The sequence below is a fragment of the Oxyura jamaicensis genome (assembly GCF_011077185.1).
Source record: "Oxyura jamaicensis isolate SHBP4307 breed ruddy duck chromosome 5 unlocalized genomic scaffold, BPBGC_Ojam_1.0 oxy5_random_OJ106517, whole genome shotgun sequence".
Classification (NCBI taxonomy): Eukaryota; Metazoa; Chordata; class Aves; order Anseriformes; family Anatidae; genus Oxyura; species Oxyura jamaicensis.
Genome location: NW_023303968.1, coordinates 122165 through 137786, shown reverse-complemented (window position 1 = coordinate 137786; position 15622 = coordinate 122165). Strand labels below are relative to the sequence as shown.

Genomic DNA, 15622 nt, shown 5'->3' with positions numbered 1-15622 from the left:
CCGTCTGTCTCACAGTGACAAGCCTGCATGTCACTCAGGCCTGTATGTGCCTCACAGCGACCCAAAACCCAGCATGTGTCATTCCCCGTGTCCCTCAGAGCCATGTGCGTGACTGCGAGTCACAGCGACAGTCCCCCGCACACACCAGCCCTGCAGCGACAGCCGCGAGGCCCTGTGCACTGCCTCGTCCCGATACCCCCATGCCACGGCCCCATGTGCCCGGGAGCTCGGCGTGTGTGGGAGGGCAGACGGCTGCGAGAGGCAGCGGAGGGCGAGAGCGCGGCGGCGGCGGCTGCGGCCGTGCCCGGCGGGGCTGGCAGGCAGCGGGCCCGCACGTCAGCGGGGCGGGCGGCGGCGGCGCCGTTAAAGGCCGGCGGCGGCAGGGGCTGTGCTCGGAGCCGGCGGCGGAGCGAGGCAGAGAGAGGAGGCGGCGGCGGCGGCTCCTCCGGCCACCATGTCGGGCACCCGGGCGTCCAACGACCGCACCAGCCACGCCGGCGGCGGCGGGCTCAAGCGGGCGCGCAGCGAGCCGGGCGGTAACAAAGTGACGGTGGTGCTGGGGGCGCAGTGGGGGGACGAAGGCAAGGGCAAGGTTGTTGACCTGTTGGCCACCGAGTCGGACGTGGTGTGCCGGTGCCAGGTGGGTCCCGGGCCGGCTCTCGCCCCTTTGGGGTCCCCCCTCGCCCTCTGTGCCTTGCTTTTTTTCCCCCATATCCGTCCCTCCTGTCCTGCTCCGCCTCCCCCCGCCTTCCCCTCGCTTCCTGCCTTCTGCCCTCTCTCGGCCCCGCTGCTTTTTCCTCCTCGCCCCTTCCCTCCCTCGCCCCGTCCCCCTGGTCCCGCAGCCGGGGTCGGTCACCGTGCTCTCCCCCCCAACCCCTCACCCCTCCCCGGCTGCGTATGGAAATGCCAGAGGGGGAAAGAAAAAGCCCAGAACTATAAATAAAAACAGCTGACCCTCGGCGATAAGCGACACAAGATCCCCCGGGGGTGTCAGATGGCGGCCGCGGCTGGGGGAGGCCGGGCGGGCAGCCGGGGGTAAAAAGGCGTGTTTTGGGGGTAAAAACCTCCCTCTTGGGGTGGGCAGGTCTCTGGTCCTTGCACAGCGCCTGGAATTTTATTCTAAAAATAGCCGCGAGAGGAGCGTGTGTGGGTAAAACGGCAAAAAGTTGTGCGAAAGTAGAGGATTTTCACAGTTTGAAAGCGGGGAGCGCTTCCCCTGGCTTTGCTTACGTCTATTTCATTGGATATAGTGCAAGGGTTCTTAAAGCCTTAATCCACTTACTGCAAACTAAGTTAGATGCAAGTGATCACAAATAACTGCAATAACTTTTAAAAGAACCATAGTAAAACATTAATCATGAACATATTAAACTAATAATGCTTATAGCTGGCCCTGCAATTACTTCAGTAAGCTATCTGACTACGTTAATTAGTCAGCTTACTTCAGCTCCCTTGCTATATGCCATGAAATGCATTGCTTCTGAATGCATGGTAGGTATTGAAAAGCTACAGATACGATAGGTAGTGAAAAGCTACAGATATCCTTGAATCTGAGGTGATAAACCCAAGGACATCGGTGTAATTAAGCCTATTGTATAAATAAATGTTGCCCTGTGAGTTAAATATTTAGAAAGCAGAGGAAGTATTTTATATTGGAACATTAAACTCCTGTAATCTTGAATCACCTTGGGGAGAAGTTGCCCTGCAAAAGTTAGCTGATTAATATGTATTAACAGGGCTAATAGCAACTTTTCCATCTTTTTTTTTTTTCCCACCCTCCTCCAAGTTGTTGCTAGGAATTTCCCTTACTCATGATTGCTTTGGGGAGTTTACAAGCCCTAGCAGCGGAGAAGCACTTCACATAGGCCGCAGTCGTGTGTTTGCCATTACTACTGCAAGAAGCCGTATTGGCTCTTCTTAGGCTGTCTTTTGAGTGATGCCCTGAGGCTGCTTTTTCAAGACAGCTTTGCTGTCCTTCCAGAGGGCTGTCTCACAGGCACGGCCTCAGGCACAGCCACAGAAAACCAGTGGAAGGATGCGGGGCTGTGTGTGCATGAGCATGCTGCAAGGGTTGGTGTGTTAACAGCAGACTGGATAGCTTAGGTGGCCTAATATGCTGCTGGGCACATCTAGATCAGCTTGTGGTTCCATGTCTGTGAGACCAGGATGGATGGAAGGCAGGTGGATCTGGAGGACCTCTGGACTCTTTTCAGAGCAGTGTTCGCTGATACAAGTGCGCACACCATGTATATGAAAACACAATAGGGTTACTAATGCGCTGATTTAACAGAAGCATCCTTGGGGTTAGAGTTCAGGGAAGAATGTAAAACACCTGAAAGAGGAGATTCAAGGAATTAATTATTTGTGAGTAGCAAAAAAATGTACAACTTAAAAGTGATCTTTTAAAATATTTACATGCTTTTTTAATACACCTTGCAATACAGAGGATGCTTTTTAGAAGGTGCTTCTTTAATAATTTCATATGTTATACTTTCAAAGAGAGTCATGCAATTAGATAACAGTTTAATTTTTGTCTGTGTTAGAACTTGGATAAAGGATCTGCATGTTTGTAAGCCTGTGAACAGTACTAACTAGAGTTCTCTCAGTGGGGTAATGGTACCTGATTATCTTATAGGAGCAACTAGTTTCAGGGGAATTTATTAATCATATTATTGACATCATTTAGAAAAACAAACAGCAACAACAACAAAAACCTTCAGCATTTGGGCCAGAACCTTGCTTATTTCCCATTCCTCCTGGAAACTAAGAAAAAGCTTTCTTCATGCAAGAACACTTGTCTACTGGAATAGATTGCTTAAACAAGAAACACTGAAGGTTCCCCTTACTAGAGAATTCAGAAGTTCTCTCAGGAACTGTTGATGTCTTAGAATATGATGATTGACTAGGTTGCTTCCTGATGTCCCATTTGCCCAATTTTTTGAGACACTGATGGAAACAGTGTTCAACAGCATGTCTTAGTCCTCAGCAAAATGGAAATCGGGAAACTAGAAAACAAATAACTGAGAGGGAGATATTTATGTCTTTCAAAACATTGTCTCAGTGAGGCTAATTCTTCATCACTGTAGGGTTCTCTTTGGTCTAACATTTTAAAAAGCTTTTTTTTTTTTTCTTCCCCTTTTGGAATAGAATTTAAGCTCAGGGCCAAATGGGATTTTCAAGAGCTTTCTCAGAATAGTAGTTCCCTAATATTTCTACGAGAGGAAGTATAATTTTCATTAAACATTTCTCAAGTATTTTTAGCTTGTTGATTTAATGAAGAAAATCTGTTGCAGCTGGATTGCTGTACAAGAAATAACATGATATTTCCTGGGATACAGGAGGAAGGGCAAGCAAGCAAATGAGAGCAGCGAGTCAGTCCTTCACAGGCACAAGGAGGGTTTCAAGTAGTGTTAAATAAAGAAAATTCAACATTAAACCCCTGGCATCTTTAATTTCCCTGAGTTTTTGGAATTTGATTTCAGATGAATGGAAGATTCTCAGTTTGATTGCATTGTTTCAGTTTTTCTCAGTACTTCGATTCTACACGATCCAAGTACAAAACATTATGATGTATTCCATAGTTTATTTTTCGTATTAGTGATACTGAAATGTTTAGTATAAAATTTTAGCTCACCTGAAGAAATTGATCTCAATTCACCTATATATTTGAAGCATTCTTCCTGTAAGGAGGATATTTCAATAACTTTAAAGATCTCTGGATATTATAGAAGATGCAGAACAGAGCTTCTTACAGGCTGGTTTCATAAAAACACCAGATATGTGGGCATGCTTTTTTTTTTTTTTTTTTTTTTTTCCTAAACAAAACAAAGAAAAGGCATTTCCAAATAAATGAGTAACAGCAGGCAGTTTAAGGTTGTTAAAGAACCGAGTAGGTTTCAGGTTATTAATGGAGAACATAAAGAGCATTTTTCCTCTAAATTGCTCTTTCAGCTGGTGAAGGCATTCAGAAACAGAACAATGACACGGTTAATATTTCTTCCTTATTTTGGCCTCCTGGGGCATAGAGCTGTCACATTATGCTATGCAGTGCTTTAAATCCCGTGTGTATTTTCAGGGAAAGTGTACAGTCAAAGTTCACCTGAAAATGTTACATTTTGCTGTTGGCTTTAGAAAGAGGTTTTGTGCACTTGTGTAGAGCTTTTAACTACCAGAAAATAAGGCATAAAGAGAGAAATTCACATTTTTCTAGTCTTCTATTGTGTCATAAAACAAGAAGTCCTAACTGGAGTTTAAACAATCTGCATACATATAATCATGTTAACAAGGAGAGGCTTGAAATGTGGCTTCAGACTGTGCTTTCTTCAATGACAGCTCTCTGTCCAGACACCGTATGTCACAAGCTTCTTTGTTGTGTGGCTGCCTTCAGGACTAGAGCTTGTGGACAGACTTTTCTGCCTGTTTTTTAATCATGTAATTTTACAGATCTGGTTGAGGGCATGACCAATTAAAGAGTTGACTGTCAGCTGCAGAGGTGCAGCTCCAGAGCCATCACTTAAATTATATTTGTTCCCAAAAAATCATACATAGAACTACAGTAATAAGGTCACAGTTACTTGAAGGCAGCTGGCTGGCCATACAGTTCTAGCTGTTTCCTTAAAGGAAGCTGAGGCTTTGTAAAGTACATTTGTAATAACAAGCTTTCATTGAACATATTTACTGCATGGGTCGGTGTGGATGTGAATGGAAGAGGAAATAGCATGTATTGTCAGAAAAAGGTATGAAACGTACTACTCATCTTTGCCAGTAATGGTAAATTACTCATAAGATGTTTTCTCTTTTTATAATAAAGGTGAGTGCCAAGAATATCTAAGGGTTCCTGCTGTAATGGACAGTAAACAACTCTGCCTTTCCTGATGAAGCTTTTATGTGCAATAAATTTTTTCAACGCTTTGCTGAAAAACATTGGAGGAAAATGCTCCATAAACAATTCCATTTAAAAAAATGAAGGGGAGGAAAGACAAAATAGTTTTCCAAAAGTTCAAAGTGAAAGTTGCAAAAAATGCTGCTAATAAATTCTTAGGAAACACCCTGTGATAGTAATCACTGTTTGCAGTGGATTTGACTTCAGTTACTGAACAGATTAGCAAAATAGCTGCAGTACAAATGCATGTCTTTCCTTCACTTCCTACTGAGAGCAGTCACAGTGAATCAACAACGGGGACCAGCCTGAGAGTTTTAAAGGGTTTTCAAGCCATTGTTTGGCACTGCTGTTCCAGTGTCGCCCAGGCCAACGCTGGATGTGTCAGACCCGTGACACTTGGAGTTTCTGGATGTCTGGAAACAATCTGCCTGATATTATCGGCATTCCCTTAAGAACTGGCATTGAGTGAAAACACCCACCAGCTTGTGAGAATGTGTTTGTAATAAGGAGGGTTGTTACTAGATTTGTTGAACTTTTAATACCAATATGCTTTTAATTTTCACCCAATATGCAGTCACTTCTTAAAACATTGCCTCTACCCATCACTGTTTGCTTTCAAGTTAAGAATTGCTTCAGTTTTAGAAAGGATTGTCTGATCTTTTGAGATAGAGACAAAAATTGTAGCTGTATTTTATACTGAAGAAAAGCTGAGGCAATTGGAATGGGTGCAGAAAAACTTAGCTATGGTCACTTGTGGTTGAATAATATGCAGTTATTTAGACAGAAAAGATTTAACCTAGCCAGTATACACCGAGGATGCTGAGTAGTTTTCTCAGTGTATTGGATGCTAACAAATAATGCTGCGAAGGGCTAAAGCCATAAGAAGAGCATAAGGAAGTTTTGCAATGATATCTTAACCCCCAAATTAGAGAAAAATGTAGGAAAAGGATGTACAGAATGAATGATACAAACAACTGTTGCATATTCATAAGTTTCCTATTTCCTTGTTCTAGTGAATGTAAGTACCATATGTACTAGAAATGGCACTTTGAGGAATGCAGAGGAATATACTGTGGGCAAGTGATCAAATAATGAAAACCAAACAGGCAGAAATCACAGAATCACAGAATTGTAGGGGTTGGAAGGGACCTCGAAAGATGCCAGACAGTAAGTTTTTTTTTTTCAGTGGTTTAAGTGTGAGACAAGAACGCTTCCTCCATTTCTCTGTTGTGCTGCTGAGAGGAGGCAAAGCAGCCACATGTTGTGACTGTCTCTATTGATCCTGGGCTGCTGGGACTGTGCAGCAGGGTTTAAATTAGGTCACTTTAATGCGATGAGTACGTGCAGTTGCAGGGGCTTGTTGTTTTTCCTCTGTGTTTGTGTGTATGTGTCCTGTTGCTCTCCTTTAGGTGAGATTTAACCCTGGTATTTAGTATGATTTCTTCCTACAGGATAAAGTAGCATGTAAAGACTTTAATGTCCTAATCATTCAGTGCTTAATGCTCATCAGTAAAGGGCCTGACCTTGGAGCCATGAGTGCGCAGTGACAGTAGAACTGTTGTGTTTGATTTCAGTAATGATAGTGAAGACTGATAATCCTGCTGACATGCATACATGCATTTATTTAGACAGTAGTCTTTTGTAGGTTTCCCTGCAAAAAAGCAAGTAAGATTTCTTTTTCTAATCAACACAGAAAGGAAAGGACTCATTAAGTGTGAGTATTGGTTTCCTTAACTAAAATAAAGAAGGCCACCCTTTGAATATGGAAACCTTTTGGTAAAATGTTTGACAAAATTTCACTACAAAATTTTATTTTTCGTTTTACTTATGCCTAATTAAATGCTACACTATATCATTTTAGAACTACATGGTGACATTGCTATTTTAAACCAGCCGCTGCTCTGCGTATCAGCGAGATCATCTCAGGACCACCAGGATTATAAATACTGTATGAGAAGGTCAGGTTTAAAGTTTCCAAATCTCCATAAGAAAGCTAGCTTAATTTCCAATCCCTTCATAAAACCTGATAAATTGATTATCCTCTACAAGCATTGAAAGAAAACAGCTGAAAATTAAGACGAAATGACATCTGTTCTGTTTCATTCCTAACTCACTAGCTGTTGCTGACTTGTTTACAGATATAAGAAAAGTTATGTTCATATCCTTGGGTCATATTACTTCCCACAGGGACATGACTACACTTCTTCAAAAAGAGAACTAAAGATGAGGAGATGTGTCTAGATTGTTCATGATCCTTTATTCTAGGATCCCGCTGACATTAGTCAGAAAGCCTTTTCCACTAGCATTTTCAATCCGTATGCCTCAAATTAATCATTTTCTTTACAGCTACTGCTGGAGTTCAGTTTGTGTTTTGTTGTAGCCGGCTGTCATATTAGAGTGTTTTTGTTGTTTGTTTTTTTTTGTTTTGTTTTGTTTTCCCCTGGTTTGACAACAATTTAATTTCAGTTTGAAAGAAAGTAACCAAGGGTTAAGAATATCTAGTTTCTCTATGGATTTGCCTGATGATCAGCGTCGGGGTGAATACCTGCAAATCAGGCCACCTCCTTGTCACCACTCTAGTTTTAAAAACCCTGTAGTTCTTCTTGTCTAAGTGTACTTCTGATCATCCCCTAACCTAGCCCTTAGCAATGGCTTTGGATAAAATAAAAGTTTTGATGCTCTTCTTGGAACTAAGCTGGGGGCTATTGGGTGGAAGTTCTACTGGAGAAGTTAGAAAGGAGAAACTTCCAGTAAAGGAAATGCTAAGCCCTTGTAGCAACCCCCTAGCCTGAATGGGCAGCGTTTTCAGTCATCTGGCAAAAGCTTTCACATACCCATGGTTTTGTGACATTATGTGTAAGGATATGAGCGTTCAAAGCACTTAAATGCATTATAGAATCACAGGATCATTAGGGTTGGAAAAGACCTCCAACATCACCTGCTTCAACCATCACTCTACCACCAATGTCACCCACTAACCACATCCAACCTTTAATTGAACACCCTGAGGGGAAAGTGACTCCACCACCTCCCCAGACAATCCATCCCAATGCCTGACTACTCTTTCTGAGAAGAAATTTCTCCTACTTTCCAATCTAAACCTCCCCTGGCACAACGGGAGGCCATTCCCTCTAGTCCTGTCACTAGGTACCTGTGACAGAGGCCGATCCCCAGCTCCCCACACCTTCCTTTCAGGCAGTTGTAGAGAGCCATGAGGTCTGCCCTGAGCCTCCTCTTCCCCACACTAAACAACCCCAGTTCCCTCAGCCACTCCTCACAGGACTTGTGCTCCAGGCTCTTATATTTGTCTCTGTGTTGGATTTTTTTAATCCGGTGATCCTCTGAACTCACAGTAGCATAAATCAAGAGAAATACCATGAGGGACCATGGATTTACACTATTAAAAGTTCATGTAAAATCCAGTTATGCTGGTAACGCTTCACCTGTATTTATTCAAGTTCATTCCAGGCAGTTGCTACTATAAATTAGAAATAGCCATCATTTCATTAAATTGTAAGAAGAAAGAGGAAACAATTTATGTAATGGTGCTCCTTTATTCAGAATCATGGATGAAATGCTGCAGACCCAAGGGAACTGCCCAGTCCAGTTAAGAAATCTGAAGCCTTTTTGCAGTTTCATACTAAATGAGAGGTGTTTGGCCTGCAGATGCAGCAGTATGTCAGAAATGTTTTAGTTTCATGCAGATGGAATTAGTAGAGCTGGGACACTTCTTACAGAAAGAGGTGGCCAGGAATTGTGGCATTTATTTTCTGATGCAGACCTCCCAGACTGTTGGTTTGTTGCTGGCATTCAAACTCATAGATTAGAAACTCATAGATGATAATGCCAGAAGGGATCATTCTGTAATCTTGTCTGCCTACCAAGGACACAGTATTCCAGTAGCAGTTGCACCGCTGCCAAAAGGAGAAGTAATACAATCTCCCTACTCCTACTTGATATTCCAACTTACACTTGCAAGGATCGCATTAGGCATATCAGCCCGTGTGCCGAAACTGTGTTCAGGCACCTCCACATGCTTCCTAGCGCAGATATCCCATGCCCACTGTTTGGCATACCTGTTTGTTTCTTATTAATTTATCCTAAACGTGGTCATGACAAATTGTATGGTCATGACAGAGTCACTGCTTGCACGGTTTGGATAAGGAGTTCAGACTTGTGTACTGTTGATACACCACTAAAGTGATTCTTGTGCCAGCTGCAAGTTGTCAACAACGAGTTTCTATTTTCCCCATGATATTGATTAACGTTGTTGACTGGCAGAGAACTGATTGCTATGGGACCCATCAGAAACATAAATATTTAATGCTCATCCTCTAGTTGTAGTTAGAGACTATCGGTCAGGTTTTAAGGGATTTTATATGAGCTGCGTTGATTTTTATATCAATCCAGTTTGGTAATCTAGTTAATCAATGTTCAGACATTGTGGGGAACACTGCATGAAGTAAAGGTGCAGCAACCAGTGGAAACCAGAAAAGCATCAGGAAACAGCCCTCCCACATATGCAGAACACCTTCTCTTGTACACTGGCTCCCTGGCAAGAGCAGGCAGAAATTTATCTGAGCATCAGGACATGTTTCTGCCTTATTCAAATGTGTATCATGAGGCTAGGTGGGAGCAAAGAGTTTCTGCTGCAGGTACTGAACAGCCTCATTACTGCTCTGAATGGAAACTGTTTATACCTGGGGATATTTCAACTTCAGATAATCAGATAATACAGGAGTTGATTTAAAAAATAAAATTAAAAAAATATATATATGAAGCCAGCCTTGAAATGGCTGAGCACTTTGGAAGGTGAATTTGTTTTTTAATATTTTTGGTAGACTCTACTAAAAATAAGGTAAACTGCATGTTCTCCTCTACCAACCTGTTCATAATAATTATTAATTTCCTTGAAGATATTATTTATACCAATAAGTGGTTGGTAAAACTGGCAAGATACAATAGATTGAGAAGCTATTCCATTGATGCAGTAGTTTTGTTCATATAGTATAGAATAATAATCAAAGTACATCACTTCTATACAATGATACAATATCACAAATAGGTCAGCAATAAAAAATTGGAAAAGCATTTTCTGAAGAAACTCATGTAGTGGGAAAAATCACCATATAGGATTATTCTGCTCTGAAAGTAATGCCTAGTATGTTTCTTGTTGCTTGAAAACAATGTTACAGTTCTTTCCATTATTTTTTAATGCTGTTAATAGAGCGTCAACTTGTAGAGTTTTAAAAGTTAATAAAAACTTCATTAAGCAATGCAGGTGCTTTCATAAAACTGGATATTAATATTCCACTGCAGGCTGTGAATGACTTCAGTATAAGTTACTTTTTCCCTAGACACTTGATTAAATTTAAACACCTGCTCAATATGGTCAGAAATGAGCGTTGTTCAGCTCTGAAACTCGAATACAGCCATGGCCATGCAGTCAAGAAGTATTCATGGGTCTGGGCAGTGCTGACAAAGGAAGGATTTCTGTGTGCTCTCTGGACATAAGATTCCTAAATGACACCTATGACTGTTGTAAGATATCTATCATGTTATCTTTGGCATGCTTAATACTTTCTAGTTCTCAAATTCCATTTCATTGCTGGTGTTTGTTGCTGTAATTGATAGCCCCGACCCAATCTCATCATAGAGGCCTCACCAGCGACTACAGCCTTTACAGAGCACCTAGTAGGTTTCTTGCATCTGGTACAGTTTCGGTAGTTGCTAGAGGTGCAGGTGGCTGCAAAACATGTTGGAACTGCTGCAGGAAGGCTTCAGGGTGAAGGGGTACTGATGTTGTAGATGTCATCCCAGTTGCACTCAACCTCTTGAAGCTTCAGTAGCTCTCTTAATGGTTCCTTTGGGGCACAGAACTCCCCACACCATACTAGTTTAATGGGAATGCCCATGCTTCAATGCTTCCCAGATTTTGGTATGTCACACGAACCATTATTTCTGGTCGTACCATGGTTTCACAGTACAGATGATGCCAAAGTAGCACTGGTGATTAACCTGTCAGTTGTCACCCTAACACTCCCATCAATAGAGAAGGCTTTTCAGAATCACGACAGAAGGCTGATATGACCTAGAAAAGTGCAAGCGTTGGAAGCTGTTTAAAATACAAGTGAGACCAGTGGACAGTGCTGCAATTCAAAGGACAGATTCTGTGAGCTGGGTCTGGGTATTACATGGAAGCTCATCGTGCAGAGCTGGGTGCAGTGTGCTAGGTAGGTCTCTGGGCTTTCAATCATGTAATGTTGCAATTAAGCCCATGCAAGCTTTCAGGCTCCCCTTATATATACTTCATTAGAAGAAAAATGGCTCTCAGATCTTAGATAAAAGTAGAAAAGAAGTAGGTGTCTCTAACATCTGAGCTATTAGACTGGCAATATGTCATCAGAATATCTGTGGAACTCAATATGAGAAATATATCTAATTTACTAAGGTGACCAGGTAATAATAAGAAAGTATCCCATCAGACCAGTTATGTTTTGGATGTTTGATCATGTCTGTAGGACAATTCAGTGCTCTGCTACCACTTTAATTGTATTAGTAGAAATGTGTTTAATTCAGCTGTAAAAATATACTCAGAAGATACTTCTTCAGGAAATGCAGATGAATGTGAGCAACATAAAAAAGCAGTTCCAGTGTTGTCAACTCTAGCTTTAGGTTAGAAAAGTACTGTTTTGTAGGGTCTGTCACAAAATTCTTCATTTATATTATCTGTCCAGAGGGACTGAAAGTGGCTTCAAAGATTCTGGCAATTAAAGGATGCACTATATATATATATATATATATATATAAATCTGCTGGTGTTTCTGTGCTTCAGCGTTTTTTATATATGCCAGCTCTCACAGCTGATTGATTAAGATGTTAAAATTAAAGTCTGTTTTTAAGCATTTGCTAAAGAAAGAGACAGAATTTGTTTGGGCGTCAGTTGTTCCGGAAACATTTGAAAATCATAAACTGTCTTTCATATACATTCTCATACTGTTATATCCCAGCTTCTAAAATTTTAGTATTTTAGAAAGCACTTTGATTATAATTTAGGAGTGGTTTTCTCTCAGATGGTGAATTCTCAAGCCATGATTTCATTTGTTCATCTTCCTGTTGATCAACAAAAGCAGAATATAGTTATAGTATTAGTAGCAACAAATACTTTTGAAGGAACCAGGTTCCCCATTTTCTCAGGGAGCATGACAATTGGTGTTTGTAGCAGAGATTAAATCAGTGTTAAACCAGACTGAGTTTATTTCCATCTTGCCGCCTTCCATACGCAAACAGGAAAGGAAAGCTCATTGTCTCAATAGTTACTAGCTTCTTTCTTAAGCCCCATACCTCTACAATAAAACAAGTTAGTTTTCTATCACTACAATCCATCCAATCTCTGACCTTTTAATTATCATGTAAAGGATTCTCCTGCATGATTTATTAGCCTGCTAGTTAACTCAATACCTTTGACTGGATTCAGGTTCCTATGGCTGGCCTATTATATCTGATGGGCAAGGTAAATACTTCGGAAGGTTCTGCTCTCTTCAGGATTCTCCGGACAAGTTATAACCCTGCATTAGCAAGAGACTTTAAAGTCCTTCCCAGCCAAAGGGTGACCTACCCAGATGTTTGCTAAATCAAATGAAATTTGTGCTGTCCCTTGGTACGGTATATTTTTAAACTTTACTGTTGACCTCGCATCTTCCAAAACATGAGAATTACTTTTGTCATATGTAAAGGCACTATTTCTTTTTAATGTTTTTCTCCATACATACTTCTTTAAAAGTTTTTTTTTTTTTTTTTTTTTTATAACCCATTTCTTTTTTCTTTTTTTTTTTTTAGTATTGTTTCAGCATATACCCACATCTTGTAAGGAATGTTAGTTGCTATTTTCCTGTACGCTACGTGCAAGCAAATGGGCAAATGAGTAAATGAAACTCTGGATGAATGTTATGTTATTAATTGTTATAAATGACTGTCCCTTCTCACAGAGCTTTCATGTATCATTCCCAGTCATTCAGCCAACACTCTTTATTATTTGCAAATTACCAGGAACAGCATCAGTTCTCCTTCTAGTAGATGCCCTCATTTCAGATACTTCCACATCATTCAGACCTCATATCAAATCCACTAAAATTTGTAATCATTTTAGAAAATAGAAGGAAGTCCTGTAGCACCAGAGCAGACAAGCAGTCGGGTTTCCCAGCCTTATCAGTAGAAGAAAAAGCTACATCACTGTCAAAACAGCAGCAGGCATTATGTCTACTGAGAAAACAGGATGTTTAATTTGTAAAGTTCTTTGCTGTTTCAGTTTCAATCAAGGCATGACCTTGATTTATTTACTTCTTCCCAAGTCTGTGGTGTCTTACCACCATCTTTTAAAGCCTTACTGGTAAAAATCTGTTTCTTGAGAAAATAACAGCTCCACTCCAAGGTGTGGTAGATGATCATCCAAGCTAAGAATTGCAGCAGGCTCTGTAAAGGTGAGGTGATGGTGTTTAGCGGGATGCCAGGGATACTCTGTGAAGCTACAAAGACTACACATTCCCTACTTTTTCCATCTTGAGCACCTAGAGAAGTGGCAGCTGCTTTTTTTTGTTAGCGGGCAAGAAGAGCTTCCATTCAAAAGGAAATCCTGGGAGATGTAGGCTTAACCCCAAAGAGATGACCAGGCGCGGAAAAGGGTGGGTTTGTGTGGGTATGCCAGAAATCTTTTGGCTTCATAATTCTCCTGTCTGAGCCCTTTTTACAGTACTCCAGTATCTCAAGAAACTATAAGGTGGAGAAAACAGTGACCTAAGACATAAACACATAAATAAAGTGCATTTAGAGTGAAGATAGAGGGTAACTAACCTTGTCTTTCTTTCTGTTGCAGGGTGGTAATAACGCAGGTCATACTGTGGTTGTTGATGGGAAAGAATATGATTTCCACCTGTTTCCTAGCGGCATCATTAATCCAAAGGCAATTTCTTTTATTGGTAAGACAAATTTGGAACTTACTTAATGAAGTAATACTTCAGGGCAGCTAGCTACAACCACAGTTTATAGTAACAAGCAAAGAAAAACAGAATTCACTTTAGCTTCAGTTGTTTGACTTTTCATTTCACTGCTGCTTTAATATAAAGTAATTCTACATTGTCTGCTGCTAGAAAACAAGCTAAGGATCCCCCTCTTTCCATCATGTTGTCCTTTCTTATACTTTGTTATAAGCTTGGATCCTGTCCTCTACTTCTTTTTTCCTGTCATAATTCCAGAAATGTAAATGCTACACTTTGAGAACACAGAAAACAACTAAATAGGCTAAATAAATATTATGTATCCCTGGCATCCGCTTGTTGACATTTTAGAAATAAGCCCCAAGATACAGGGTTCTCCTTGGAAGGTTGAAAAAAGATTATTTATATACATATATTTGGTTCACATTGCAAACTGTTTAAGCTGATGTTACATTTCACTGTAATGATATTTGATGCAAATAGCATCACTAAAAAGTTTGTTTTGCTTACTGGGCATTTACCTCATATTTAAGTGATAGGCAAACTGAAAGCCTAGACTTATCCAAAATTATGATCCTTTCCAAAAGAAAAAATGCATACAAAATGTGCAAGAAATGAGTAAATGAGTGTATTTCTGTGAGTCACAGATCTGTAATTTGTTTTGTTCCATTTGATAATTTCCAAATGGATGTTGGAAATATATGAAACTTGTTTGGTTTTTTTTTTTCATTCTGCTAAGTATGGCATACTATTTGGCTTTCCAATTTACTCTCTTGTCAAGTAGTAAAGAGTGTAACTAAGTTACCCTAAATTTAGGCAGAGACTGTTTGCAGATATTTCTGTTCCCAAGAAGGAAGTAGCAGCTGTTTTCAGCCCACTACATCATTAATCCTCCACATCTCATCAGTTCTGTATCGCTTGTGGATCTTAAATTGTAGCTCAATAGTAGGGAAGAAGGCATTGCTAATGTATTACAGCTCTGGTTTGAGCTGGGTTTGAGATAAATACATGAATACTGAGGAAAATTTAAATACTGTCACACAGACTTGTCAGTATTATAAGGCTGCAGACTTCTTTGAGCTTTCAGCAGTGAACAATGGCAACTGAATTCCTTGTTCAGAGTCCACCACAAACAATGAAAAGAATCTGCTTAAGTCAGCTGACTTCGGATCAGGCCCTATGTTCAAACTTGAAATCAGCAAGTTCTGTTCTTTCTGATCTTAGCAGACTTGCAGCTGCTTACCCAAAGTGAAGATTTATCAAAAAAAAAAAATTGCTCAAGATCACATAGTGAGAAATGTGAGAAACTTAGTCGTCTTTTTTAAATAAAATTTCAGACATCGAGTATTTGCATGCCTTGCATCTAAGAATGAGCATTTTATTGCTTGCTTTAAAATAAATCTTTTGTGTTCCCAAAGGTAATGGAGTGGTTATACATTTACCAGGCCTATTTGAAGAAGCTGAAAAGAATGAGAAGAAAGGTTTGTATCAAGTAATTTAACCTTGCCTGACATTGTCAGCCAAGTTGAGGTTTTTTATTAAGCCTTGGCTTATAACCATAAATATTCACCGCGATAACATTCTGGATTTTAAATAATGAAGAGAACAGTATTAAAAATTGTGTTATAGTCTTCAAAGAGATTTTCAAAAGTAATATTTTCATGTGTTTTCATAGCGATATGTGACATTTTAAACTATATCAGATAGAAAATAAAATCCTTAAGTGTGTTGCAAAGCTTCATTTTAC

The 15622-nt window shown here is 40.3% G+C and overlaps 1 protein-coding gene across 1 annotated transcript in view; it reads left to right on the top strand.

Annotated features, from left to right (window-relative positions):
* Nucleotides 1–246: 246 nt before the first annotated feature.
* Nucleotides 247–15622, top strand: part of LOC118157411 (adenylosuccinate synthetase isozyme 1 A) — a 28633-nt gene continuing 13257 nt past the window's right edge. The window contains exons 1-3 of the mRNA XM_035311721.1: nt 247–640; nt 13755–13857; nt 15294–15356. Coding sequence (XP_035167612.1) covers nt 455–640; nt 13755–13857; nt 15294–15356 — 352 coding nt within the window. The 5' untranslated portion in view covers nt 247–454. The remainder of the gene's footprint in view (nt 641–13754; nt 13858–15293; nt 15357–15622) is intronic.